This window comes from Arachis stenosperma, chromosome 4 (genome assembly GCF_014773155.1).
Source record: "Arachis stenosperma cultivar V10309 chromosome 4, arast.V10309.gnm1.PFL2, whole genome shotgun sequence".
NCBI classification, from domain to species: Eukaryota; Viridiplantae; Streptophyta; class Magnoliopsida; order Fabales; family Fabaceae; genus Arachis; species Arachis stenosperma.
Window position 1 is genome coordinate 6,186,117 of NC_080380.1, and position 25,645 is coordinate 6,211,761.

The 25,645-nt window shown below is 31.6% G+C and overlaps 3 protein-coding genes across 4 annotated transcripts; all 3 read left to right on the plus strand.

Annotated features, from left to right (window-relative positions):
- The first annotated feature begins 448 nt into the window (after positions 1-448).
- LOC130973900 (soluble starch synthase 3, chloroplastic/amyloplastic-like) lies at positions 449-7,476 on the plus strand. The gene is made up of 16 exons (XM_057898587.1): positions 449-784; positions 981-1,032; positions 1,123-2,268; positions 2,422-2,630; positions 3,009-3,279; positions 3,705-3,880; positions 4,216-4,323; positions 4,685-4,794; positions 5,084-5,189; positions 5,413-5,583; positions 5,703-5,831; positions 6,022-6,204; positions 6,313-6,444; positions 6,541-6,652; positions 6,745-6,868; positions 6,977-7,476. The coding sequence occupies exons 1-16, from the start codon at positions 698-700 to the stop codon at positions 7,119-7,121; spliced, it is 3,261 nt and encodes a 1,086-aa protein (XP_057754570.1). The 5' UTR covers positions 449-697; the 3' UTR covers positions 7,122-7,476.
- A 612-nt stretch (positions 7,477-8,088) lies between these two features.
- LOC130973901 (uncharacterized) lies at positions 8,089-11,100 on the plus strand. Of its 2 annotated transcripts, XM_057898589.1 has the most exons (4): positions 8,089-8,320; positions 8,486-8,757; positions 8,911-10,683; positions 10,797-11,100. In XM_057898589.1, exons 1-4 carry the CDS (start codon positions 8,173-8,175, stop codon positions 10,872-10,874), a joined length of 2,271 nt encoding a protein of 756 aa, XP_057754572.1. In that variant the 5' UTR covers positions 8,089-8,172; the 3' UTR covers positions 10,875-11,100. The 2 variants fall into 2 exon arrangements, with proteins under 2 accessions (XP_057754572.1, XP_057754571.1); XM_057898588.1 differs by having other exon boundaries at positions 8,486-10,683.
- Positions 11,101-14,133: 3,033 nt separating this feature from the next.
- LOC130974474 (protein S40-4-like) lies at positions 14,134-14,649 on the plus strand. The gene has a single exon (XM_057899353.1). The coding sequence runs from the start codon at positions 14,134-14,136 to the stop codon at positions 14,647-14,649; it is 516 nt and encodes a 171-aa protein (XP_057755336.1).
- The last annotated feature ends 10,996 nt before the right edge of the window (positions 14,650-25,645 follow it).

Here is a 25,645-nt window from a genome sequence, read left to right on the forward strand (position 1 = left end):
TTTAATAATCTTAGAGATATAATTGCTATAATTAAAATCAGACCACTTTGGTGCACAATATCAGAAATCACTCTAGGACTTAAATCTATGTTTTTGTTTAAAATCAAATTCTAATAACAACTTGATTTTCAGGTTGGCAGAATTTTAATTAATCATAATCATATCCTCCTCATCATATTATAATAACAATAACAATATATTCATGAAAAGTGACATGCAAATACGACAGAAGACAACATCTTGATTTCATCTGACAATAATCACTCAACATGAATCATTTTGAGCCGTTGGATGATCGATCAAATTGGCGAAACTGTCGTTACTTATTACACGAACTAATGAATGCTCATCACACTGTACTTACAACAAAGCTTCACAGAATGGAATAGCAGATTCGATCACGCAATACGAATTTATTTATATTATAATTATAAATATGTGTGGCTGTCAGATGACATGCCTAACATACATTGCCACTGTCACATAACTACAAACAAACTCCTACATTTCATTTTCATTTTCTTTTCCTGTTTTTCATTCGTTTACCCTCGGTTTTGATACGAGTTTTTGGTGCACGGATTCAGTGGCGGTTCATTGATCAAACACAAGCATGTGCAGAGTGAAGTTTGATCATATCATAGAATAAGAAACAAAAAAAAAAAGACATTTTTGGAAGCAAAGTAGGAAGCTTTACGACATGTCTTTGCAACTCAGCTGCAAAACCGGATCTTTCAATCTCAACCCATTTCCTTCTCCGATAAGAGCTGCAACAAGCCACCAACAAGTAATTAACCAACATGTTTCTTTTTCATCGTACTTTGTCTTCGCATGTTGTCTCCTCTGTCCTGTTCTTGTTCTGTTCTGTTCTGTTTTGCTCTGTTTTTTTTTTAATTATTATTTATTGAAATTGATTGAATTGCTTTGGATGTGAAAATAATATCATGTTCATATGTATCGAATTTACGGTTTTACCTTTTCAGTGTTCACCAAGCATGGCAGTTAGGGGTTCTTATTGCATCAATTCTAATTCAGGTTATGAGCTACCCTTTTCTTCCTTTATTATTTTATGTTTATTCAAATTAGTTTTTCAACTTTATGAATTTGGGATTTACCTTTTGGTAGATTTTTCAAGGAGAGGACAGCATAAGAAGGGATCAAGCTCAAGGGTGAAGGGCCTTGCTTCCAAGGGTTTCATACCAAAATCATCAATTGGAAGAAGCAACAAGAACAGGTATGGGAATGGGGGGAATAATAGTAGAGCCAAGGGGGATTCATTAGCTCCAATAGTTAGTGACAAAGACATCTCAGGAGATGATAATAAACAAACACTCAATGGGAGTATTGATGCCGAGGAAGCTGGTGAAGGGGAAGTTGGGATTTTTCAGTCTGGGGAAACTGTAAAAGGAACCAATTCTGATAACCATGATGAAGTAAGTGAGGAAACTGTAAATGAGGAAGCTTCTGGGTTGTTGAAGTTAGAGTTGGAAGCAAATTCAGGCAAGCAGGAAATCGAGAGGATCGCCAAAGAAAACCTTTCACAAGGGATCAAGGTATTTGTATATCCTCCTGTAGTTAAGCCTGATGAAGATATAGAAGTGTTTCTTAACAAAAGTGTTTCAACACTAAGTTATGAACAAGACATTTTCATCATGGGTGCATTTAATGATTGGAGGTGGAAATCTTTTACCTTTAGGTTAAGTAAAACACATCTCAAAGGTGATTGGTGGTCTTGCCAAATTCACATTCCAAGAGAAGCCTACAAAGTAGACTTTGTGTTCTTCAATGGCCAGGATGTGTATGACAATAATGACCAAAAGGACTTCTTCATACCTGTTGTTGGTGGAATGGATGCGCTAGCGTTCGAAGATTTTTTGCTCGAGGAGAAACGTAAGGACCTAGAAAAGCTTGCCAGGGAGGAAGCCGAAAGGGAAAGACAGGCGGAAGAGCAAAGACGAAGGGAAGCTGAGGAGGCTGCTAAAGAAGCAGACAGGTTGCAGGCAAGGGTGGAAACTGAAAGAAGGCGAGAATTGTTGCCACAATTGATGGAAAATGCTGTGAGGTCCCTTGATAAAGTTTGGTATGTTGAACCTAGTGAATTTAAAGGCAAGGACTTGATTAGACTATATTATAATAAAAGCTCAGGTCCTCTTACAAATGCTGAGGAAATTTGGATTCATGGTGGGTACAATAAGTGGAAGGATGGATTATCAATTGTAAAAAAGCTTAACAAACCTGTCGTAGAAGGCGATGATTGGTGGTATACTGATGGTATACACTTTTACATATCTTCTCCTTATTGCTGATGTTTATTTATTTCCTTGAAATCAATAATCTTCTACTAGACTTGGGAAAAAGTGTGAACAGATGAAATATGTACTATGATGTGAACAGCTGACTTATCACCTATTTTGTTTTATACAGTCGTTGTACCTGAACAAGCTTTTGTACTGGATTGGGTATTTGCTGATGGTCCACCTCAAAATGCTATTGTGTATGATAACAATAGTAATCAAGACTTCCATGCTATTGTCACAATACCTGATGAAAAATATTGGGTTGAGTTAGAGCAGCTGATATACCAAAAACTCCAGGAGGAAAGGAAGTTAAGAGAAGAAGCTATTCATGCAAAGGTTTGTTCATAACTGAGATGACTTCCAGATGGTAACATTGAGGCACTCATTACTTTAGATACTTGTGAACATAAAGAAAAGCTTATCAGTTGTTTAATTTTTGTTTACCATCATGGAAATATATGCATATAGAAGAGATAGTTACATTCTTATGTTTTATTCTCAAGGCTGTGGAGAAGCTCATCTTCTGTATTTTGATCTATGATCTGAAATTCTTCTAACTGTTGAGGGCAAAGCTCTAGGTTGATGCTTATAACTGTTTCCTAAATAGTAACACTAGTTTCTCTCTTAATCTATCTTTTGAAGGGTAAATAAAAGCCAAAAAAATATTAGGATAGATATCGGCTACCAAATGTTAATTTTGTCCTGCTCTTGCAGGCTGAAAATACAGCAAAAATGAAAGCTGAAACAAAGGAAAGAACTTTGAAAGGATTTTTGCTTTCCCAAAAGCATATTGTCTACACAGAGCCTCTAGATGTTCAAGCAGGAAGCACAGTGACAGTATTTTATAACCCCTCCAACACAAATCTCAATGGAAAACCTGAGGTCTGGTTTAGATGTTCGTTTAATCGTTGGTCTCACCGTAATGGTCCTTTGCCACCTCAGAGAATGCTGCCAGCAGAGAATGGTACTCATGTTAAAGCCACGGGTGAGTCCTCCCGTAGTTTTTACTTTTGAAAGATGATTGCACCATAGTTTCCCAGAATCCAGAAATTAGCAATATCAAGGATTTCAATGTCCAGCTTTCCTAATTCCACACACGAATAAAGACAACAAAAAAGAGGAGAGGGGGGGTGGAGGGAGAAGAAAAAAGGACATTGTATAGAGTCAGAGATAAATCTAATGATGAGAAATATTGATGAACTTTTGAATGTTTAAAATGTTGTATTAATTAGCATTACCTGGTGCTACTAAGCTGTAGACTAACTTGATCTGAAGGCTAAAAAATGTAATGATGACATCTGTGTCAAGTTTATGAACTGCATCATCCATGCGAATATTATTTATGTACAACTTGATCAATTATGTGTTTGTGAATTCCTGAAGAAGTACAATGATTTCGTGTATCTGCAGTCAAGGTTCCACTGGATGCATACATGATGGATTTTGTATTCTCCGAGAGTAAAGATGGTGGAGTCTTTGATAACAAATTTGGAATGGATTATCACATACCTGTTTTTGGAGGTATTGTAAAGGAATCACCTTTGCATATCATCCATATTGCCGTTGAGATGGCCCCAATTGCAAAGGCAAGCTTTCCTTTTAATCCCAAGGCTCGTAGTAATTGGGAATTTACAGTTGTGACAAACAGTTAAATATGGTCGTCTCTTTGTAGATCAACACAGAAGTTGCAATGTTTTATCTTTCAAGTCCTTTGCATGAAATAGTGGAATTTGGGATGTCTGAAAATATAGAATTTTCCATTTGGATGGGGAAAAAGAAAAAGGACCTTTTGTAATGTCCGAACTTCTTAATGTTCAAGGAAATCTGAATTCAACACTCTAAAAGTGGGATGTTAGAAATATTTCTTTTCCATTATTGCTCTTTGTTCATAAAAAAGGTTGATGGTATATACATTTGGCAGGTTGGAGGCCTTGGTGATGTTGTTACTGGTCTATCCCGGGCCGTCCAGGATTTAAGTCACAATGTGGACATCATTCTTCCAAAGTATGACTGTTTGAACCTTAGCAATGTAAGCTTTTATTTCTCCCAAGTTGCTGTCTTACTTTTATTACATCTTAAACTATGTACTGTGTTACTTGTATTCCATTATGGGCTGTCCCTGTAGAATAGAGTATGACATTGCAATCATTGCTGAAAATTGTATACCCAGAATTTCAATATGAAATAAATCCCAGTATTGTATAGACATGAACGTCTAGTTGAGCACATTTCTCATTATCTGGCTGTAAAGCATCTGCATGGATTGCTCTCCTAAAATGTAAAGGCGATTATTGTTGAGCACATTCCTTAACATCTTGTTGAAAATGCATATATTTTGTTCATGTTTGTGAGTGTTATTGTTTTATGTTAATATATGGCTTCTGATGCAGGTAAAGGACTTCAATTTTCACAAAAGCTATTTCTGGGGTGGAACTGAAATAAAAGTATGGCATGGAAAGGTTGAAGGCCTGTCTGTCTACTTTTTGGAGCCTCAAAATGGGTAAACGCTTTGGTTTTCCATCCTTTTTTCGTACAAGTATATCAGAAATCATAACTCATTAGAGGGTCACGGTTGTTGTAATATCCTTATTGAAGTGAACATTATCATAATAAAATTGCTTCATATTAGTCTTGAAACTCTTGGATTCTTTAGGACACCATATGCTTGTAGTGTGTTTCTCTGACATATTCTTTTTGTACATACCTTATGAACATTGTGATTGAGATGAGTAGACCAACCTCCTTCATAAATAGAACTATGCTTGATAAATCTCTATTCTTTCCTGCAGATTTTTCTGGGTTGGATGTGTATATGGTCGTAATAACGATGCAGAGAGATTTGGTTTCTTTTGTCATGCTGCTCTTGAATTTCTACTCCAAAGTGGATTCCATCCTGTAAGACATCATTTGACGAGTGATTGAATGGTTACTTCCATTACAGTTTTGATAGATATGTTAAACTTATTACATTCAAACATTTCCTTGAAATGTTCATTTGACATAATTTGTTTATATAACCTTGTATGCAGCATACAAAAGTTTTGTTAAAGAAATAAGAAATCTCTTAAATAATTTCCATCTTCAAGGATGTATTCTAATGGTTCCTAACAATGAATAGGATATAATTCACTGCCATGATTGGTCCAGTGCTCCAGTTGCATGGTTATTTAAAGAAAACTATGCACATTATGGTCTTAGTAAAGCACAAGTTGTCTTCACAATTCATAACCTTGAATTTGGAGCTCACTTCATCGCGAAAGCTATGAAATACTCAGACAAGGCTACAACTGTAAGTGCAATTATATTCTTAGCTTCTGCACTCTGGTTGTGTTTTTTTATTCTTTATCTTATTCTCGTTTTCTATCATTGGATAAGCATTTCAGATTTTCACTCATACATGTTTTGCAGGTTTCCCCCACTTATTCAAGGGAGATTGCTGGACATCCTGCAGTTGCCCCTAATCTTCACAAGTTCCATGGCATAATAAATGGAATTGATCCAGATATATGGGACCCTTATAATGACAATTTTATTCCTGTAAGTAGACCTATACATGAAGTTAACATTTATTGATAACCTATGTCTATAGCAGCTCAAATAAGAACTATGTCTTCTTATCCATGCCCCCAAAATATTGTAACTGCTCAGATGCTTGCATCATATTTTTCTGCAACTTTGAATGAATATTTGAAACCTGTCATTGATATGAGAAAATATATTGTTTCAGGTACCATACACATCTGAAAATGTTGTTGAAGGGAAAAGAGCTGCCAAGCAAGCTCTCCAGGAAAGGCTTGGTTTGAAACAAGCTGATCTTCCTTTAGTTGGAATCATTACTCGATTGACTCATCAGAAAGGAATCCATCTCATCAAACATGCCATATGGCGCACACTAGAACGCGGTGGACAGGTTTGTCCTCTGTTCATATTTTATTACACTTCAGTGTGCACCAGCAATGATGAAGCTCCCTACATAATATCTTATTGTTCCTTTTATATTTTGAACACTTTGGAATAGGTTGTGTTACTAGGTTCGGCTCCAGACCATCGCATCCAAAATGATTTTCAGAATTTGGCCAATCAATTACATTCTTCTCATAGTGATCATGCCAGACTTTGCCTTTCATATGATGAGCCTCTTTCACACTTGGTAGAACTCAAAAAACTTCAATATCTTGTTCTGTAATATATGTGCAAGGTACTTCATAATGGAGCACTACTTACTGTGCTGAATTTTTTGTTCTAGATATATGCTGGTGCTGATTTCATTCTAGTTCCTTCAATCTTTGAGCCATGTGGACTCACTCAACTCACTGCAATGAGATACGGCTCAATACCTGTTGTTCGAAAAACTGGAGGTTTGTAACTGCTTCAATTCTTCAAGTCTGTCATTTTAATTTATATGGTTTATTGAATTCACTTGACAATTCATCTTGACATAATTATGTAGGACTTTATGATACAGTATTTGATGTTGATCATGATAAGGATAGAGCACAAGCGCAAGGTCTCGAGCCAAATGGATTTGGTTTTGATGGAGCTGATGCTGGGGGTGTTGATTATGCACTAAATAGGTGAGTTATGTTATATCATCTTTCATGGTTAATGATGTATATATCTGTAGTTTTAAATGCTTCTTCTCATAACAAAAACACTGATTACTTTTCATGGAAACATTTCAGGGCAATATCAGCTTGGTATGATGGGCGTGATTTGTTCAACAGTTTATGCAAAAGGGTGATGGAGCAAGACTGGTCTTGGAACCGGCCTGCCCTTGATTATTTGGAGCTTTACCATGCAGCACGCAAGGCTGCATCTAACAGCTAAATTCATGTGAAGTTGATAGCTGACGTTAAATGATTTGACAAGTTTGACTAAATTACCTTCTAACAGCTATCGACTATCAAATTCACATGAATTTCTACCTTCAAAGTAATATTGAGATTCTTCTCTCTTTTGTACAGGTTTTGGTCTAAAAGTAACTAGTAGTTACATATAGTGAATCCTAGTCAAAGATTGCTACTGCAAGGTGGCATCACTTTGTGTAGAAGAGCCTCAGATGGTTAATGATTTTAGTGGCATGCAATAAAATAGGTTAAGTTTTGCACTAGCCTTTTGTTTTCTTTCAAATATTTAAATACATTATTCAATAAATATTATTCAAAGATATAGTATTTAATAATGTGTTGCTATTGTATTAATTAATCAAAATATTTAATAACTTTTATCAAAATTGTGCATGGTTAATGTATTTGAATTAATTTTATAATATTACAAATAATAAGTCAAAAGTAGTATTAATGTTCATTTGTTGAATATTAACACAGAAAATTAAAGTAATCAATTAGTCAAACAACAAAATATATTAAAACAAAGAATTGATTTTTATACATTAAAATGTGATATTATTTTACATTATTTGCCAATAAAATTATAAAAAAGCATTATATCCAAATAAAATAGTTATCTATTGTCATAATTATGCACTATGATTTTTCATTTTTGTCAGTTATTTAGATTTAAATTTTGATGCATGCCGGTAAAAATTTTATATTGATCACGTGATTGGTTATTTAAAAAAAATATAATTCAACAATTATATAAAATATTTTATAAATGTATTAAAATTAAACGTTTTTTTATTAAAAAATTAAAACTTAATAAATACAGTGACAAAACGGATAACTCCTGTTTTTTCAAATAAACAGTCCATAGTTTGGCAACGGTCAGAATCCCGCCACTTAAATAGTTGAATTCTCACTCTCACTCTTCCCCGCATTTACCAAGGCTTCATTAACATTAAATTCATTATCTAAAAACCACAATCAAAATTTGTTAAATCCCTGATTTCAGTTCTTCGCGGAACAAAAAATTGGCTATGAATTCATCAAAGTCGTCGTCTTTGGGCAGATCACAGCCCAGAGCCTCAGAACTCAGTGACCCCATGAGACGGAGTTTCGCTACTAATCCATTTGCTAAACCCTCCTTAATTCCTGACCCTAACCCTAGAGAAGCAACTCCTTCAGGTTTCACCTTTTTTCCTTCTCTCTTTCCATTTTCAGCTTCATCGTATTAGTTGCCAAGAAAGTACGGGAAAAATGTTAATTTCGTGAGAAAATTAACAGTTTTGTTTTATTTCCTATATTATTGAAATTAGTTAGGATTTTTTTGGTATGGGGGCGTTTTTGCAGGTTTTCCGAGAAGAAACTCTTTTGGGGGAAGAGAAGGCGCAGCAGCGTCTTTCCACCGTGACCTAGATGACAAAGAAAATGGGAAAGACTCGATTTTGAAGCCGTGGAAGGCACGATCGCCTGCTGGTTCTCCGAAGTGTGGGAAGAATTTCATGTCTCCAACGGTCTCTGCTTCTTCGAAGGTCGGTCCGAGGAAGAAGGTTCTTGGTGATAGGAATGAGCCTGCTCGAGTTTCTGCTCCCGTCGCAGCCACCAAAATCCCCACCACGAAGGTAACTTTTGCCGAATCAGTGCATTATAATAGCATTCTAAAATCAAAGGATGGTGTAAGAGAGAAAAACTTTGAAGTGAATGTTGCTTCTACCTTGAGTAATGAGTTGTGTGGTGAGGTAGCTTACAGTTTGAATGTTCCTTGCAATGTGAAGGATGAGGCTGGATATTCATTTCAAACTGTTGTTGATGAGCCTGATTGTGTTAACCTTGACCCAAGTTTTAAGCTCAGTCCCATTCCTACTCCTCCTCTTCCGGTTTCCACTGGTGCCATAATCTCAGCCCCTCATGATGCAGATCCTTTGATGCCTCCTTATGATCCTAAAACGAACTATCTCACCCCCAGACCACAATTCTTGCATTACAAACCAAAACAACGATCTGATCTTGATGATGGCTTTGTGTATGAAGACTTCTCTGACTCGGAAGTTACTGAAGATTCTAACTTGGAGGATGACTCACAGAAGGAATCAGAGGATGTTTCTTTGGAGGAAAGAGTTGAAGAATGTCCTGCCAAGACTATAATGATGGAGGAAACGGTGGAAGCAAAAAAGATGCCTAAACCACGCTTTTATATAAGGTGGAAGGCTGTTATTGCTCTTCTTTTACTCCTCTCCGTTGCTTTTGTATCAATGTCGATCTCAAGTTCTCAATTGGGGGATGGCACTGTGTTTCAAGACATATATGGGGTATATGAGTCGTCTGAATTCTCAGAGTTTGTGAGGAATCATTTTGATCGTTTCTCAGAATTTGCAAAGGCAAATTTCGATGGCTTATATCAAAATTTGCATACCTGGTTTACTGAGTCACTGTCATCAATTTCTAAGTTCATTTCCAATGTCGAAAGTGTTCACAGTTTGGGCCACTTGAAATACTGTAACTTAACTGTTATGCATGAATATAATGCAGTTGATCAGGGACTTATATTTGGGCAGAGTAAAATAGACATTGGTGAGGCTTCAGAAGTGTACCCCCTTGTACTGAATGTTGAAGACAGTGGAGTAGCCTCAGTGATCGATATAGACGAGGATATTGAGGATGTTTGGGCAGAGCATTATAATTCCATATCTGAAGAACAAGATCAGCAAGATCTTGAAATAACTGCAGATGTTGAAAAAGCATTAGATGATGCTCTGGATTGTGAAGAAGTATCTACAGGGCAACCAGCCAATGTGGTAGAACCAGATCAGGATTGGCAACTTGATCAAGTGATCGAACCTGAATTGTATCACTTGGAAGCTGATATAAAACTTAAAGTCCAGTCAAATGTAGATTCACAGGCTGCTGATGTTCCCAATATGGAAGTGTTCAATAATGGGGATTTAGATGCAAAGCAAGCTTTGGATTCAGAGATTGCTGAAATTCTTACAGGAGCCTATGGAGATAATGACAATAAGTTGACTGAAGCGAAGGAAGAATCTATTAGCATGGATGCTACAAGCGAAGGTGACGAGCAGAGACTCGGAACAATCAACCTCCAACCAAACATGGTGCTGTATTTGCTGCTCCTTGGAGGTGCAATTTTACTTACAGGTGCTGCTTTCAACTGGTTAAGTAAAGGCAAAAGCAGAAGCACAAGGGTTACTACCAGCTTTGCGGATCAACCTCTATTTGCTAAGTCATTCCATGCCAAGAACTCCTTGGTGACTCCCAAACAAGAGCAGAATTACCTAGAAAGGCCATCTCTCAGGAATGAGCCGATTGAAATAGACATAAATGGAGAATCATGCCCTTCAGAAATCACCAGCATTCATAAGAGCTCACCTTATTTGCAAAGGTTAGTGAAAGAGTCTAATGAGGTTGACAGTGTAGAGAAGAAGTCAGTGGCCAAGAAGAGTAGAGACTCTCTTGCCTCTTCATCCGACTATTCCACAAGTTCACCATCCTATGGAAGCTTTACTGTGTACGAGAAAATTCAAAAAAAGAATGTGAGTATTTGTTTCCTGCCGATATATGTAGTGAGCAAACTTATTCATCTTTTTCTATTGAGAAATACTTTTGAATTGTTTCTTATGTGTTTTGTTATGTTGCTTTTCTTCAGGGGCATGGGAGTGGGGAGAAAGTTACTCCTGTTAGGCGTTCAAGTAGGCTTAGAAGCCAAGCCACTTCTCCATTATGATATAACCCAAATTGCATATTTGCCTAAAATGTGTATTGTTAATGAAACATTAGCATTGATCTAACTAGGATAATGTCCTTCATCTTGGATCTTGACTTCTGTAGCTAAAGCAATTTAGTGCTGTAATTGAAGTAACACTTAGTGTTGAAGGAATGGCTTGTTATTTTCAACTTTATGTTGTAGAAAGTTATAATGGTAATGATGAATTGATTCTCATAATCTCATGCAGTATGATGAAACCTCTTACCCCTGATTTTTCTTCTTAAAAAACAATTTATATGTATGTCCTTCTCATTATCATTGTTTGACTGAAATACTTTCAAGTGCTTCAAGAATTTCCCTCTGCTGTGCAACATTATATTATTTCTTGCAATGATGCAGAATCCTTGATCTGATTTATTGAATTTAATATCCAAAAACTACTTGAGTGGTTTAAACAGAGGAAGGTATGGAGCAAGAAGCACCTCATTGGATTCTTTTGATTTTCACATCATTGCATGCACTGGTGAAATTTTTACATAACATACTCCACAGAAATGTTAGCCTTACACTTTGCTGAGTTGTTTGATTTTATCCTTTAAAATTTAAATGATTAAATCAACGAAAATTTTCTTCTCTGTTTAAGCCATTACTAACATCAATTTAGAGTATCAAATATGAGTGATGGTTGTGCAGCCACTGCCTATAGATAGCTGTGTGTGGAATCATATCACATTTAATAATGTCAATAGTCAATTCCTAACCAGATAGGTCATTGAGAGAGGTTCATAGTGTAAAAACTCCATTTTTGGAATTTACCTACCTCCCCTTTACTTTACCATAAAAGTTGCTTCTCCCTTCTATTCATTGAAGCAACACAACACTGGGAACGTTGGCTAAGTTACTAGCTGCTACAATATATATAAGAGATAATTATATGGTGGAAAAGGGCATCATATTTCATCTGCTGGAAAATTATGATAGTATGGTTTAATTTATTTGAAGAAAAATTATTAGTTACAATCGGATAAATAATTAATTGATTTACTTTTAACAATTAGTTTATAAACTATGTTATCATTTTCTATCAATTTTTTTCTTTCTTTTTTATGAAGAAACATCTTAGGTCATGTAGTAATTAATTTCTGCTCCTATCTCAGCAACTGAGACAAGACATCACAGTATGGAGCTTCAAACATAGACCGAGAAAAATAATAAACATAAGATGTTCATTATAATAGTTAGTAATATAACTCATAGTCCAAAAAGCATTGAAGAGAATATAAAGAAAGGCTCTGGTAGAATACTATGGTCTATACCTATTAGTATTATACTTGATAGGAAAAATTTTAAGTGTACCATGTACATTGGTATTTCAATAATTTTAACCGTAATTTCAATTATAAATATATATATATATATATATATATATATATATTAATTAAAATTAGCGATTAATATTATTGGAACATCGGTATTTCAGGTACATTTGAAAACTTTTCTACTTAGTATTCGGTAAGAAGCTCCCTCTCTCTCTCTTAGTACCATATCTAGAACTGGACAAACATTAATAAAGGTTACCTAAAGTGTCACATATGACATGAGAGTGACCAGCTAAGCTAATAAGAGGCTGCAGATGAAGATTTTGATGGTGTTGAAGATAAGGCCTCTTTGTCCAAATCAAGGTGTTGCAGCCTTTCTGATCTTTAGCTCTTGAAGAAAAATAATACATTAGTTATTTATACTCGTGTAAAAGAAAATATTTTGTCATTTTCTGTCTTTTATCATATAAATTGATATATGAGTGAGTATCAAAAATAAATATAAGTAAACATGGCATTTCTCTTTAAAAGTACACACACTAAGAAAAAGGGATTAAGAGGCTGTTATGTTGAAATATCAGTAATTTGATACAACAATATCTCAATTCAATATGTACATAATAACAATAATAGTATATACAAAGAAATTTATTACAATATTAAATTTATCATGTAATTATATATAACAGATAATAATTAATCATCAATAATTTTTAAAGAGTACAAAAGAGCAATTTTCATGAAGAAAATATCATTTCTTAGAAAAATGAATTGAGAAAGCAGATAATGAATGCAGTGAGTGAGAGATAGCAGAAGTAGCAGAAGCCTCGACCAGTGTTAACACACTTCTTAATGAATTAGATAGATAGATAGAAATCTCTCTCTCTCTCTCTCTCTCTCTCTCTCTCTCATGCTGATGTGTTCACTTCCACCCTCGTCCTCCTTCCTCTGCCTCCCTTTTGGAGTCTTGTAATTAACCATCCCCTTCATTCATTGTTTACAGCTTACAAACTTACAAGCTACAACTACTATTAAATTTATTTTGAATCTGTTCATATAAAATTTTCTTATTTTGATATTATTATCAAAATAGAATATAGGCATAGCTTTTATTTTAACTATGATTCATATTTCATCCTACAAAGATATGAAAAGAAAGAAACAAATCACTCTATAATCTATTTAGTATAAATGATATATATGTATCATTTTATCACTATATAATAGAATATAACTTTATTATAAAATAAAAGTCACATTTTATCTTACAACAAAAACTAATAAAAATACTCATCTTTTCACTGTTATATTAAACACTAATTTCTTTGTAGGGGCAAACATAAGTACAATAGTACACGCTTATCTATTAATTTTAAGAGATATGTTTCAATTTATGTGGCAAATAGCCGCGTAAGATGTTCACAAAATATAGCTGGCTAATAATAATTAAATAAAAATGAAAATAATAAAAAAGTACATGGTGATATGATATAAATATAAAAATAATTACTACACATTTGTTGCTTCTGTTGGACTTTTGTGCCTGCCTTGTGTTTTTCTGGTCTCAGGTTTTTACTTTTTAAGGCTTCTTCCTTTGTTTTGGTTAGTATTTTAAGGAGTTAATCACATCAGAATTCCCATTTGAAGAAATAATAAGTATTTTTGTTGAAAAAGTCCATAGTTCCAACAAAAGTAAGGTAGATTCCTGATATTATTCTCTTACACACCCTTTCTGCTTTTTTATTCCCAAGGACTTAAAAAAATAAAAATCGAAAAAAAATAAAAGTCTATTTTATCTGATTATGAAAAGAAAGTTTTGGTCACTTCATTGTCTATATATACTGAAATAGAAAAGTGTGTCATCATTGCTCATATCTCAATCTGGTAATACACTTCTTCTTTAATTTGCTGTTTCACAAATCACCTTATCTATTTTGCATTTGCATGAAGCAGGGGTAATGGCAGATTTTGGTGAAGAAGAACAAGTCTGGAACAAAGAGAAGGATCATCATCATCATCAAGATTCAGCTGGTTCAAGAACCATGATGATGAGAGTGTCTAAGGATTCTTCTTCATCTGCATGGCCCATTCCTGCTGCTCCAAGGAAGATTCCAAGGGCTAATACCACATTAACACCCTCTTGTTATGATGATGCCAAAGTGGTTAAACTTGAAGGGTCTTCTTCTAATTCATCTTCATCAACAGAACCTATGAACATCCCTGACTGGTCAAAAATTTATGGTAAGAGTAAGAGCAAGAAAAAAGGGTATGATTATTATGATGATGAAAATGGTGATGATGATGGTGATGGTGATGATGATATGGTTCCACCACATGAATGGATAGCAAGGAGACTAGCAAGGACTCAGATCTCATCATTTTCAATGTGTGAAGGAATGGGAAGAACACTCAAAGGAAGAGATCTTAGCAAAGTCAGGAATGCCATTTTGACCAAAACTGGCTTTATTGAGTAGCAGATTAAATCATAATGATTCTTATTAATTATTAGTATTATTATGGAATATTGTGTAATGTGCTATGGAACTTAGAAAAATAGACTACTTCTGGCTTGTTAAATTTAATGGACAAAGAGGGGGATTATTAATTGTTTGTAGTAAATTAAAGGAGCATTGTCAGATTCTCAAGTTTTGTATGGGTTTTTGGTATATTTAATATTAGGCCAAATGAAATGAAGAGTTTAATTTGTTACTTAGCTTATATATCATTTACTTGTCTTTCAGTTTTTTTTTTTTTCTTTGGTCAATAGGTTGCTGCATGTACAAGGCGAGATTTAAACTCTCAACACTTATTTAAACGGACTAGTGAACTAATAACTGTACCAACTCAACTTAGTTTGTCTTTCAGTCTTTTATATCTGATTTTCTACATCTATGACCATCATTGCTTAATGCTTTATAAAAATTAAAAAAAAAAACTCAAATGATGAAACATGTCATGGGCCACCAATATGTTAAAAAAGTATAAGAGGATCATGCGCTACTCTCTGCAGTCATTCTCTTACGGACAATCTGCTGGCTCCCCTTGCAATTGCCATTTCCACTAGCATTTTTTTCAGACTTATGAAAAAGTATTTTGATTTTTTTAATTAATGTAAATTTCCTTAAAAATTAAATGAATTTCAACTAAAAAGTCTTCTCAACAATGATTTTCTTAAATTTAAATTCATCGTAAAGTAGAGTTAAACGCCTTGAATTTTAGCTCAAGCATTTTGGCTCTACTTTCAAATAGATGATTTTTTTTTCTAGCATTTAAAAAAATAAACTTTTTTTTTTTGGTTTTTCCAGGCTGTGTAAACTGATTGGCCCCTGCTTGTTTTATTTAATTAATTTCACAAAGCTCCTGGAAAACACAGAAAATTTTCTTTTTGTACTTTTTAAGTTTTTTTTGTCAATTTCATACTATATTGGGCCTTAGGCCCATTTCACTGTACCGTTTGGATGATCAAGGCATGTTCCAAGTTTAGTTTCAAATTTTCCATACCGTTATACTAAGATGTACTTAATGTAAGAAGCTTCAAACTGTTTAGAACTTTTGTCAACAACAGAAACCATGCTATCATGTGACTTATTACTTATTAGTCCTGAAAATTAATTGAAGATAGTAGAATCATGGCTTGGGAACCAAGTTGGGTTGGTCTAGTGATTAGCTCACTAGTTCGCTTAAGCAAGTGTCGGGGGTTCGGGTTCGAATCCCGCCTTGTGCATGCAGTAACCCATTGGCCAACGGCAAACCCTTAAATAGAGCTCAGTACCGCGACAGATTAGTCCTTAACCTGTCGGGTTGGAGGATACCGTGAGAAATTAAAAAAAAAAAATCATGGCTTGGGATTTGGGGTCTAAGGTCAAAATGTAAAAACGTGCAACCATACAAATTGAAGATTTAGATTCCATATGTCTCTTGAGGGGCACGTGCACGTTCTTGTTCTAATTAGTTTAGTTTAGTTAATCTCCGAATATAGGTGCATCTTATTCCGTACTTAAGTTGTAGGGAACGGGAAAACGTCAGGTTGAGTTTGATTCTGACAATAAGACAATATACTAATAACCACATATAAAAATAGAAACATAAATATTATTATTTTTATATTTTATTAAATAATAAATTAAAATAAATTTAATTTATTTTTATTTTTTATTTAAAAAATTTAAAATATATATATAATAATAATAAATATAATTATAAAAAATTAATAAAAATAATAAAAAATATAATAATTAGTTTTTATATTTTTTATTAAAATAAATATAAAATATATTAATTTAATATCTTTAGATATAATTTTTTTTATTAAATATAATTTTATGTCTTAATATTTTATGTTTGTAAACAAACGTAGCCTAAAGGCTCTCCAATGTTACCGTCCTTGGAGAGGTATCTATGATCTATCTACCTATTGAAGGCAAAGTCATTTTCTATGCAATTAACGTGACACGCCCTCTTTCCCTTTTTCTTTTCCATTCATTCATATGAACCATTCCCTTTTTCCTGCTTTTTTGTTTATTTTTGCTGGAAACTGAAGGACGCTGTTTGCATTGATGAGAAGCATGAGAAAAAATAGAAAGCGTCAAGCACGTATGTAGGGTTGTAACAACACACCTTGCACGTTAACGTTAATTATTGATTGCACCTTACATATAAGGTTCCTACATATATAATATATAGTGTCCAATTCAACTATATATATGCAAGCCAATCAGCGTTTGCACCACTTGCAAACTCACAAATTCCAACCACAAATGGTAGGCTACGAAATTTTCTGTGTTTGCTAGAGATACGTTGATGTCTCCTAGCTTATTTATCAAATTGATGAACCTGATCTATTGCCGTTTATAAGGCTTCGTTTATTTATAGATATAGGACACTGAGATCGAATACAAAGACACAAAATTGTGTTTGACAGAAGAGACATGAATAGAGACAATGTGTTTAAAGACACTCAATTAGTGTATTTTGTGTCCATCCTGACGGGAAGAACACAGAAACACTAACAAGAGATACAACTTATTTTTTATTTTTTTTTATTATTCTTGTTAATTTTTTATAATTATATTTTTTATTATTATATTTTTTATCTCAAATTTTTTGAATAAAAAAAATTAGATTTTCATAATTTATTCTAATTTTGTGTCTTTATCCTTTATGTCTTGTTTTTAATGTCCTGTCTTATCTTATTTTCAAAAACAAACGCAGCCTAAAGTACTAATTAATAATAATAATAATAACAATAATAATAATAATAATAATAATATAACCATGACTACTAACATTATTCGTATTTTATTTACTTATATAATTTATGGTTAATTTAAATTTTATTTAAAAATTTATTATTGTCTAATTAATTGCTATCTACACAAAAACGTTATTTAAATTTCTGATATTTATTTAAATTAATGAATGAGCTGATTATTTGACCAGATTAAACTGGTTAGTTAGTACTTAATTAGAGTTTCTAAACCTAACAATGTGCAGGTATGAAGAAAGTTTCTTAGACAAGACTTGTGTCTTTTTGGAAAGTCTGCAGTGCAGATGGATTTAGTTATCACTAGTTGCGGTAGATATCTTGAATATCACCAAAATATTAAGTAATGTTATACAACATGCTCACGTTGAAACAATAATAGTTATCGGTTATAGAACCATTTATACTTTGTAGCACGCTATAATAATAATATCAAAATTGAGTACTAAATCAACTCAGAATTTTCTTTATAACTTTATGATCTACATACAATAATTTTTAATTTGCATGCAGTAGAGCAGCTAGTGCAGGTCTTGAACAGAACAGAGGAAGGAGCTAAACCACTTTGTGATTGAAACTTTTCTTTTAGCTTATTATTAACTGAATGTAACTTGTAAGTGCTTTTCATCTGAATTCTGTTCATTTTCCTTGATTATGCTCGTCTGAATTTGATGACAGTATTATTCTATTATTATAAAACAAACTCAGGTGTATGCTTCTTTAATCCATTTCTACCGAAAAAATTTATGGACATCTAAGGTGTCCTAACAAAAAACTGAAGTCTCACGATTGTAATCTAAGTCCTACGGTTTTGATGAATCTTTGTCTTGGAATCTTGATTACTTCAGCATTTTATTACTCCTCTCCATTATTGGTTGCATTGCATATAAGATATATGCCTTTATCTTTGGACACATTCATTCTGCTTTTATTGTCCATAATGTCCTATATACATGTACGTTCCTTCATAATTCTTTTATTTAAAAAAAAACTATGTTATTATATATATTAGTTATATTATATTTTATTATTTATCAAAGGAATCACTTTTAAAATAATTTTTGTAAAGTTGTTTTTTAAAAATTAAAATTCAATACATATAACTGATTAAATTTGTGTTATTTTTGTCAAAATTAGATTAAAAAAATTGATTTTGCCAAAATATCGATGAATTAAATTTTAAACAGATTTAAATTAATATTTTTTATAGAAAATGACTACAATATCTTTATTATAGAAAATGATAAAATATTCTTATTATATATATATATATATATATATAATATGAATATTTTAGTCATTTTCTATAATAAGGGTATTGTAGTATTTTTTATAAAAACAATATTAATTTAGATCGTTTTAAAATTTGGTTCATCTATTTTTTTGGTTAAATTAGTTTGTCCAATCCAATTATAACAGAAATAATACAGTTTAATCGATTACATATATTAAATTTTAATTATTAGAAAACATCTTTAAAAAAAAGACTCAAAGTAAATGTGATCATATAGATATAGAAAGATAATGCAGAGTGAGAAGCAAGCTATAATAAATTGAACAATGCTACAGAGTCATTTTATGGGCTTTCTTAACTATTTTATTAAAAAAATTCTAATGAGAATTTGCCCTATGCAATATTTACAGCCACTTTCATTAATTAGTGGTATTGATAACATTAAATTATCAATCTGAAGAAGATTATTAACTATTGTTAACAAAACTATTAGCCTTAATATCTTGATGAAATTAAATAATAAAAAAATAGTACACAGTACACACTACATAGAAACAACATTGAAATAAAGGAAATGCTCTTATCCATTCAAATACTTCTCCAAGTACCCAAATTTTCATTTTAAAGTTAGAACTTAGACATAGTAATTAGAGGGTGTTTCTTCCTGAAAATATTTCCAAAATTTAGCAAAGCAAGTAGTATTTGTCTAGGAAGTGCTTTACTAATCACAAAGGTAGAATGCTTTACTAATCACAAAGGTAGAAAAAATATCGGATCTTGTTACCTCCTTTATATAACACTACATTGTCAAATAGGGTAGCCATATAGGACAACTTTAAATGGAAGCAAAATACACATATAAAGATGCATTATCTCGTCCGTTTAATCAAGTCTCTATCACCAAGGAAGAAAGAAGAGTTCAATCAAATTTTCTACCTAACTTACCCAATTTCCACTCCAACAAATTGATGATCAAATTGGGACAAACAGGAATAATTAGTTTCATGAGACATGGTCATTTCAAAATAATATATAACACTCCTTACTGCACCAAATATAGCTAGGTGAATGAATATTCTAAAACATATTAAATTGAAAGTCATCTCACTTTTATTGAATTTTTTTATTAGTTCATACATTTCTGCCATAACTCGTCCTAAAATCTAAGAGTTCTAAGAATACTTACCGGCATGCTAGCATACCTATGAATGAAGTCGCAACTTGAGACCAATAAAGAGAAAAGTAGTGATGATCATCAATTAAACATGTGATATTGGCACGGCTCAATCAAATAAGAGGACTTTAATCTATCAAAGCACTGCCTTCTGATTGAACCGTACCAATATCCCATGCTCTCTGAATTAATCTTTAAACTATGATCACCACCACCTTATCGTGTTTCTGCACTTCCCGAAGAAACAAAACAGCCCTGTATACATTTCTTGGTTAACGAAATATGTCTATACATGTAAGAATGAAAAAAACTCACCATTCACATGATAATATAACATAACATCCCTGAAGAAGGTTTAAAGGAGAAAAAAAATGTGGCAAGAAAGGGTCAAGGGTGTGGCATGTTTTTTGTTTGGAGTAGTAAGTATGGGTTGTCCTGTGAGATTCTTGAAATTTAATGGAATGGAAAGGGAGGGAGGGACAGTGTGACAAAGACACAGATAGCAGAGAGCCTTAAATATTGCCAACAACCAAACACCTTATTAGAGGTGGGAACATTAAATTATGGCTCTTGGAGAGAAAAAGGGGCATGTCTTTGAATCAATTATACTACTATGTCACATACATATAGTAGATAGAGAAGAAGGGTCAGTGATTATGAGTTATGACTATGAGAGACAAAGGTATTTGAGTTTTTAGGCCTTCCAGGTTTTATATTTATGATGCTCACAGGATATAAGTTGGTCTGCTACACCAACCACATTTTTGAAATTCAAATAACCTTTTTTCAGAGCAAAAAAGGATTAAAAAAAAAGTTAATAAGGTTTTATGTGGTTGGTGTGAAATGTGAATTGCACTTAGTGCTTGCTTTGATTGATTCATGCATTTTCTATTGCATAACCAACTTCATTTGGAAGCAAATTTTGGTTTTTCAAATTTATTTATTTATTTATTTATATTGTGCATAGTTTCTGAACTGGTCACTCACTCACTAATACTTTTGTCCACTTTCAAAGGAAGAAATAACTATAAGTGGAGTTAGTTAAGGAAAGGAAATAGTCTTTCGGCGTAAATAAATCCACAAAAGGAAGCTCACATGAAAGTATATACAATATTCACGCAGAATTTCCCTCTCTTATTTCTTTATTTATTTATTATAATATTGCATATCTAATATTATGCTATATATAAAAAGAGAAATTACATCTTTTAACATTTCTAGTCAATGTTTTTTTGTATAGGTCATGGAATACATACACCAAGAAAGTATTATGATAATGTGATTCTAATACCTCAAAAAGATGTAACATGTTCTGTCTCTTGTATCATATATAACCATAATAATATTTGGACCCGGAAACATATTGGGGCCTCACCTTTATTTCTATAACTTTAGGATTTCAATCCCACGCGTGAACAATTTTTTTTATTTATTCTTTTTTTTTTTTGAAATTTAATCTAATCTAAAGGGTTTGATTTCCGCATAAATCGTTCAGATGCATGACCTGATGACCAATAGATTAATAATAAAAGGACCACATATAACTAACCGGAATCTATTGATTCAAAGAAATGACTCAGGGCCTACATTCACATAGACATAGACATAGAACTAATAATACATACAGGGTGCAAGAAAAAAAAAATTAAAAGTAATTTTCTTTTGTAAGTTGAAGGGGTTGTTTAACATTACTCATTTGATATAATTGTGGTCCTACCCTTGATCAAAATAAATTCTCTTTTTTTTTTTGTGGTAGAACAGCAGCAGACATAGTGTTAATTAGTTCCCATGCATGCCTGGGACCTGTGACAACTTGCTTGTAGTCTCCCCGCGAGCCATGCCCATAAATGAGGCTTAGATTTTTTATGCTAAAGTTTTTTGATTGCATTGTTCATTGAAATGGTCGATACTCATTTTCTTTTAGATTTCTCGAGATTGAGTTTCGGTATGTTTCCTGTTTTGATAAATTTCTTCGAGATTGAATTAATTCCTTCTTCCATGGAAGAGAGGTATACTTTAATTATAATACAAGATACGCATATATTAGTGGCGGTTTTTTTTTTTTTGCGATTAGCGACGGTTTTAAACCAAGAATAAGAGTATGAATATTTCTCAAAATTAATTTGACACTCAATTTTTTCTCAAAAATATTAAAACTTATCTTACTTTGAGTAGATTCCAGATCTCTTTGGAAAATAGATTAAATGATTGTTTATAAAAAAATGAGTAAGGCTAGGAAACAAATTTTTTTTAGTTAATATCAATTATTTTTTAATTATTTTACTTATTTAAAATGTATATCCTAAATTACAAATATTTAACTTTTAATTCTAAATTATAAATTTAAATATTAAAATTGACTAACTAAAAGTTGATTATTTTTTAAACTTTTTCTTATAATAAGTAGAAGATAAATGAAAATCATAAAGATAATGACATAGATAAAAAATCAAATTATTATAATGTTGATAAGGATTTTTATTACCCCGGCTTATTTATCAATTATGACTGACTTATAATGTAGTAAGATCAGGTATAAAATAAGGTGAAAATTCAAGTGTAGTCGACTTTAGGTGAAGTTGATAACAGAGAGCTATTAGATAAAAATTTAGTCAAATCAGTCAAATCATCTAACGGCTCTCAGCTATCAACTTCACGTGAAGTCGATTGCACCTGAGTTTTCACCAATAAAATAATTACTAATTAGTATTGAAAGAAGGTGAAAACTTAGGTGAAGTCGACTTCACGTGAAGTTGATATTTGAGAGCCGTTAGATGAAAATTTAGTCAAATCAGTCGAATCATCTAAAGACTACTCTCTGGTATCAACTTCATGTGAAGTCGACTGCACCTGAGTTTCCACCCTAAAAGAATCGTCAAATTCTCTATATATGAAATTTTAAATGTTTGATGAGGAAAGTTATTTTGGATAAAATTATACTTGTGATATTGAAAAAGAAAAACAAAATTTAAAGCGGAAGTGTTCCTTTTAGGTTATGGTTGCTGGTAGTCGGTAAACAGTGATTTTATTTCAATAAGTATGTTTGATGGACACCCTACACAAACTTTCTTCAATAATTTCATTCATCCATTTGTTGCATTACGGTTCGACTCTTTTCTTTTTGTCTGTCAAAGGATTAGAATTTAAACATTTAGCCAAACTTCTAATTATTGCAATTGCCCACGATGCTAGAGTAGTCAAGATTGTGTTATTTAAAAAATTAGCCAAATAATGTGCATGTTTTAATTAGTTTTGATTAACCACTTTGCCATTCATTTCAATCAACTTGCCTCATCAGTTGGAGAAACTTGTGTGCAAATTGGATAAGAATCAACGATATGAAATATTTTAAGAAGTAATACTACGTAACCAAGTCTTTTTATGAATCAAGTTTAACTAAATTAAATAATAATATTTAGAATGACGTTAGCTATAGCTGATTTTTGTTATATTAGATTAACTTGATTGAACTTAATTAATAAAAAAATTTAGATGTGTAGTATTATTTCATTTTAAAATAATAGATGCATTATAAAAAAAATAGAGCATTATTTGTAATTATTTTTTTGTATTAAATTTTAAAATGGTTACAAATTATTATTTTTTTAATAAGAATTAGTTATTATTATAAAATAAGGATCTTTCTATAACAATAAGATAATTTGTTACAAAAAAAATTTATTTTTTATAACGAAAAGTCATTTTACTGCAAAAGTTTAAAATTTTTTATAACGAAAAATCATTTTATTATAAAAGTTCAATATGTTTTGTGACAAAAAGTTGTTTTATGGCAAAAATTTAGTATCTTTTATATGGAAACGTATCTTATAGCAAAATCTAATTAACATATTTTGATTTATGTTAAATTAAATTTAATTGGTAAAAGTTCATGAGTAATTATTTTAATAATGAAACATTATGTATAATTTAAAATTTAAAATTTAAGTGATTAAAAAATAAGATGAAATTTACATTTGAGTTTCTTATATTTTGCTAAAATTTTTAAACTGTATTTTTCTTCTAAAACTTGACTCTAATTTCCTAATTTAACTAACACACTTATACGAAACAACGCGCACACACAAAATAGAGAGAACTAATTATTTTTGTTCAATTAAAAAATGATTATTCATCAGCATTATTCGCAATGATATTCTAAATTATATTGAGTTTTATTTTTCTAAATCCAAACTAAGTGTTTCATGAATATATACAATAATAATTTCTCGCAAGGACATTTATCTCATGGTAAAATTTAGTTTGTTAATTAAAGTTACTTAACTAAGTGTCATTATCATGCACACATACACCGATACACGTGCACCTAATTAGTGAACTTTGGTTTTCGTCAATGTGCAAGCATTAACATATATAATAATTAATGAGATTGTGGGGATTATTTCGTTGAGTTTGACTCATGACTGTAACATATACATGAATGAAACAATCGCTTGATACGCACTGTTAAGTGTTAATTAACACCTTAACGCCCCCTTTTATCTAGGACTTGCAATCGATAAGATAAAATAATATTTAAATTTAATTTTAATTTTATTCGTGAGTTTATATTTTTAAAATATTTTATTTTATTTTATTTACAAATTAAGAATTTTTAAATTTTAATTCTAACGGTACCGTAAAATTTTATATTTGATTCAATTTATAAAAAAAATATTCTTTTAATTAAATATAATATTTAATTATTTCATATTTTATAAACATATTAATAAAACAAAAAATATATAATTAATTACATGATAAAATTAAAAATAGTAAAATTATAATAAAATCTATATTAAAATTAAAAAAATATGAATTCAACTTCTATCAATTTTATTTTATATGTATAATAATTTTTAATTATGTATTATAATATATATTAAGATTGCAAATTAGTCTAATAAAGTTAGATCTAAATTTGTATCCAACACTACTCACAGTTCAATATATTCCATTTTAAACCTAATTTGTCGTGGGTCAGATTATCAATCTTATTTGAACAAATTGGATCAGATTAAATATTCGCGAATATAATTAGTGTTAATAACCCTACTTCTATCACCCGATGAACCCAAAGTCATAGACTCATAGGTGACTCCTTACTTATTTGCTGAATTTTGGTAATACTTAGATTTAATTTGATAAAGTTTTTACTTTTTAAAAATAGTTTATAAAAATTAATTTTTAAAAGATAATTTTTTAAAAGTTGTAGCATTTATGTTTGGTAAATCAAATCAAAAATAGTTTTTAATAAACACAAGCAACATCAATTGTGTTTAGTAAAATAGTTTTTAAAATTTAAAAAATATTATAATAGACATAAATATAAGTATTAAATTTAAAAATTAGTTAATATATAAGGTTATATTAGACTTTTAAATTTTAAAAAGTATAAATTAACTTTGAAAAACTCTATCTTAAGTACTTTCAGAAGTATTCCGATCTTTTAAAAACTGGAAGTATAAGCACATGGTCTTTTTGATTTATCAAATACAAAATAAAAAGTTCAAATTTTTAAAAAATACAAACACCTTTTCAAAAAAATTTACCAAATCAAGCCTTAAAATACTACCATTATTACTTATGAATATTCTCTGTTTAGGGCTGCTTTTATTTTATTTGGATATTCACCATATTTTTATTAAAAGAAATTGACAAGTTCCCTAATTTTTATGATTTGACAATAATTGACATGCTATGGGTAGATCTCAATTTTTTTTTTTTGGTGGGGAGGGAGGGGGCGGGAAGGAGGTGTTGGTGGTTATGTGTTTTCAACTTCCGCCCCTCTTCAAGAAAAAG

Excerpts from the sequence above, each read along its gene's own strand:
- LOC130973900 (XM_057898587.1), top strand. The coding sequence starts at position 698 with ATGTCTTTGCAACTCAGCTGCAAAACCGGATCTTTCAATCTCAACCCA. Across the intron at positions 785-980 it reads CTGCAACAAGCCACCAACAA|TGTTCACCAAGCATGGCAGT; the intron begins GTAATTAACCAA and ends TTACCTTTTCAG. Across the intron at positions 6,205-6,312 it reads CACTAGAACGCGGTGGACAG|GTTGTGTTACTAGGTTCGGC; the intron begins GTTTGTCCTCTG and ends ACTTTGGAATAG.
- LOC130973901 (XM_057898588.1), top strand. The coding sequence starts at position 8,173 with ATGAATTCATCAAAGTCGTCGTCTTTGGGCAGATCACAGCCCAGAGCC. Across the intron at positions 8,321-8,485 it reads TAGAGAAGCAACTCCTTCAG|GTTTTCCGAGAAGAAACTCT; the intron begins GTTTCACCTTTT and ends GCGTTTTTGCAG. Across the intron at positions 10,684-10,796 it reads AGAAAATTCAAAAAAAGAAT|GGGCATGGGAGTGGGGAGAA; the intron begins GTGAGTATTTGT and ends GCTTTTCTTCAG.
- LOC130974474 (XM_057899353.1), top strand. The coding sequence starts at position 14,134 with ATGGCAGATTTTGGTGAAGAAGAACAAGTCTGGAACAAAGAGAAGGAT.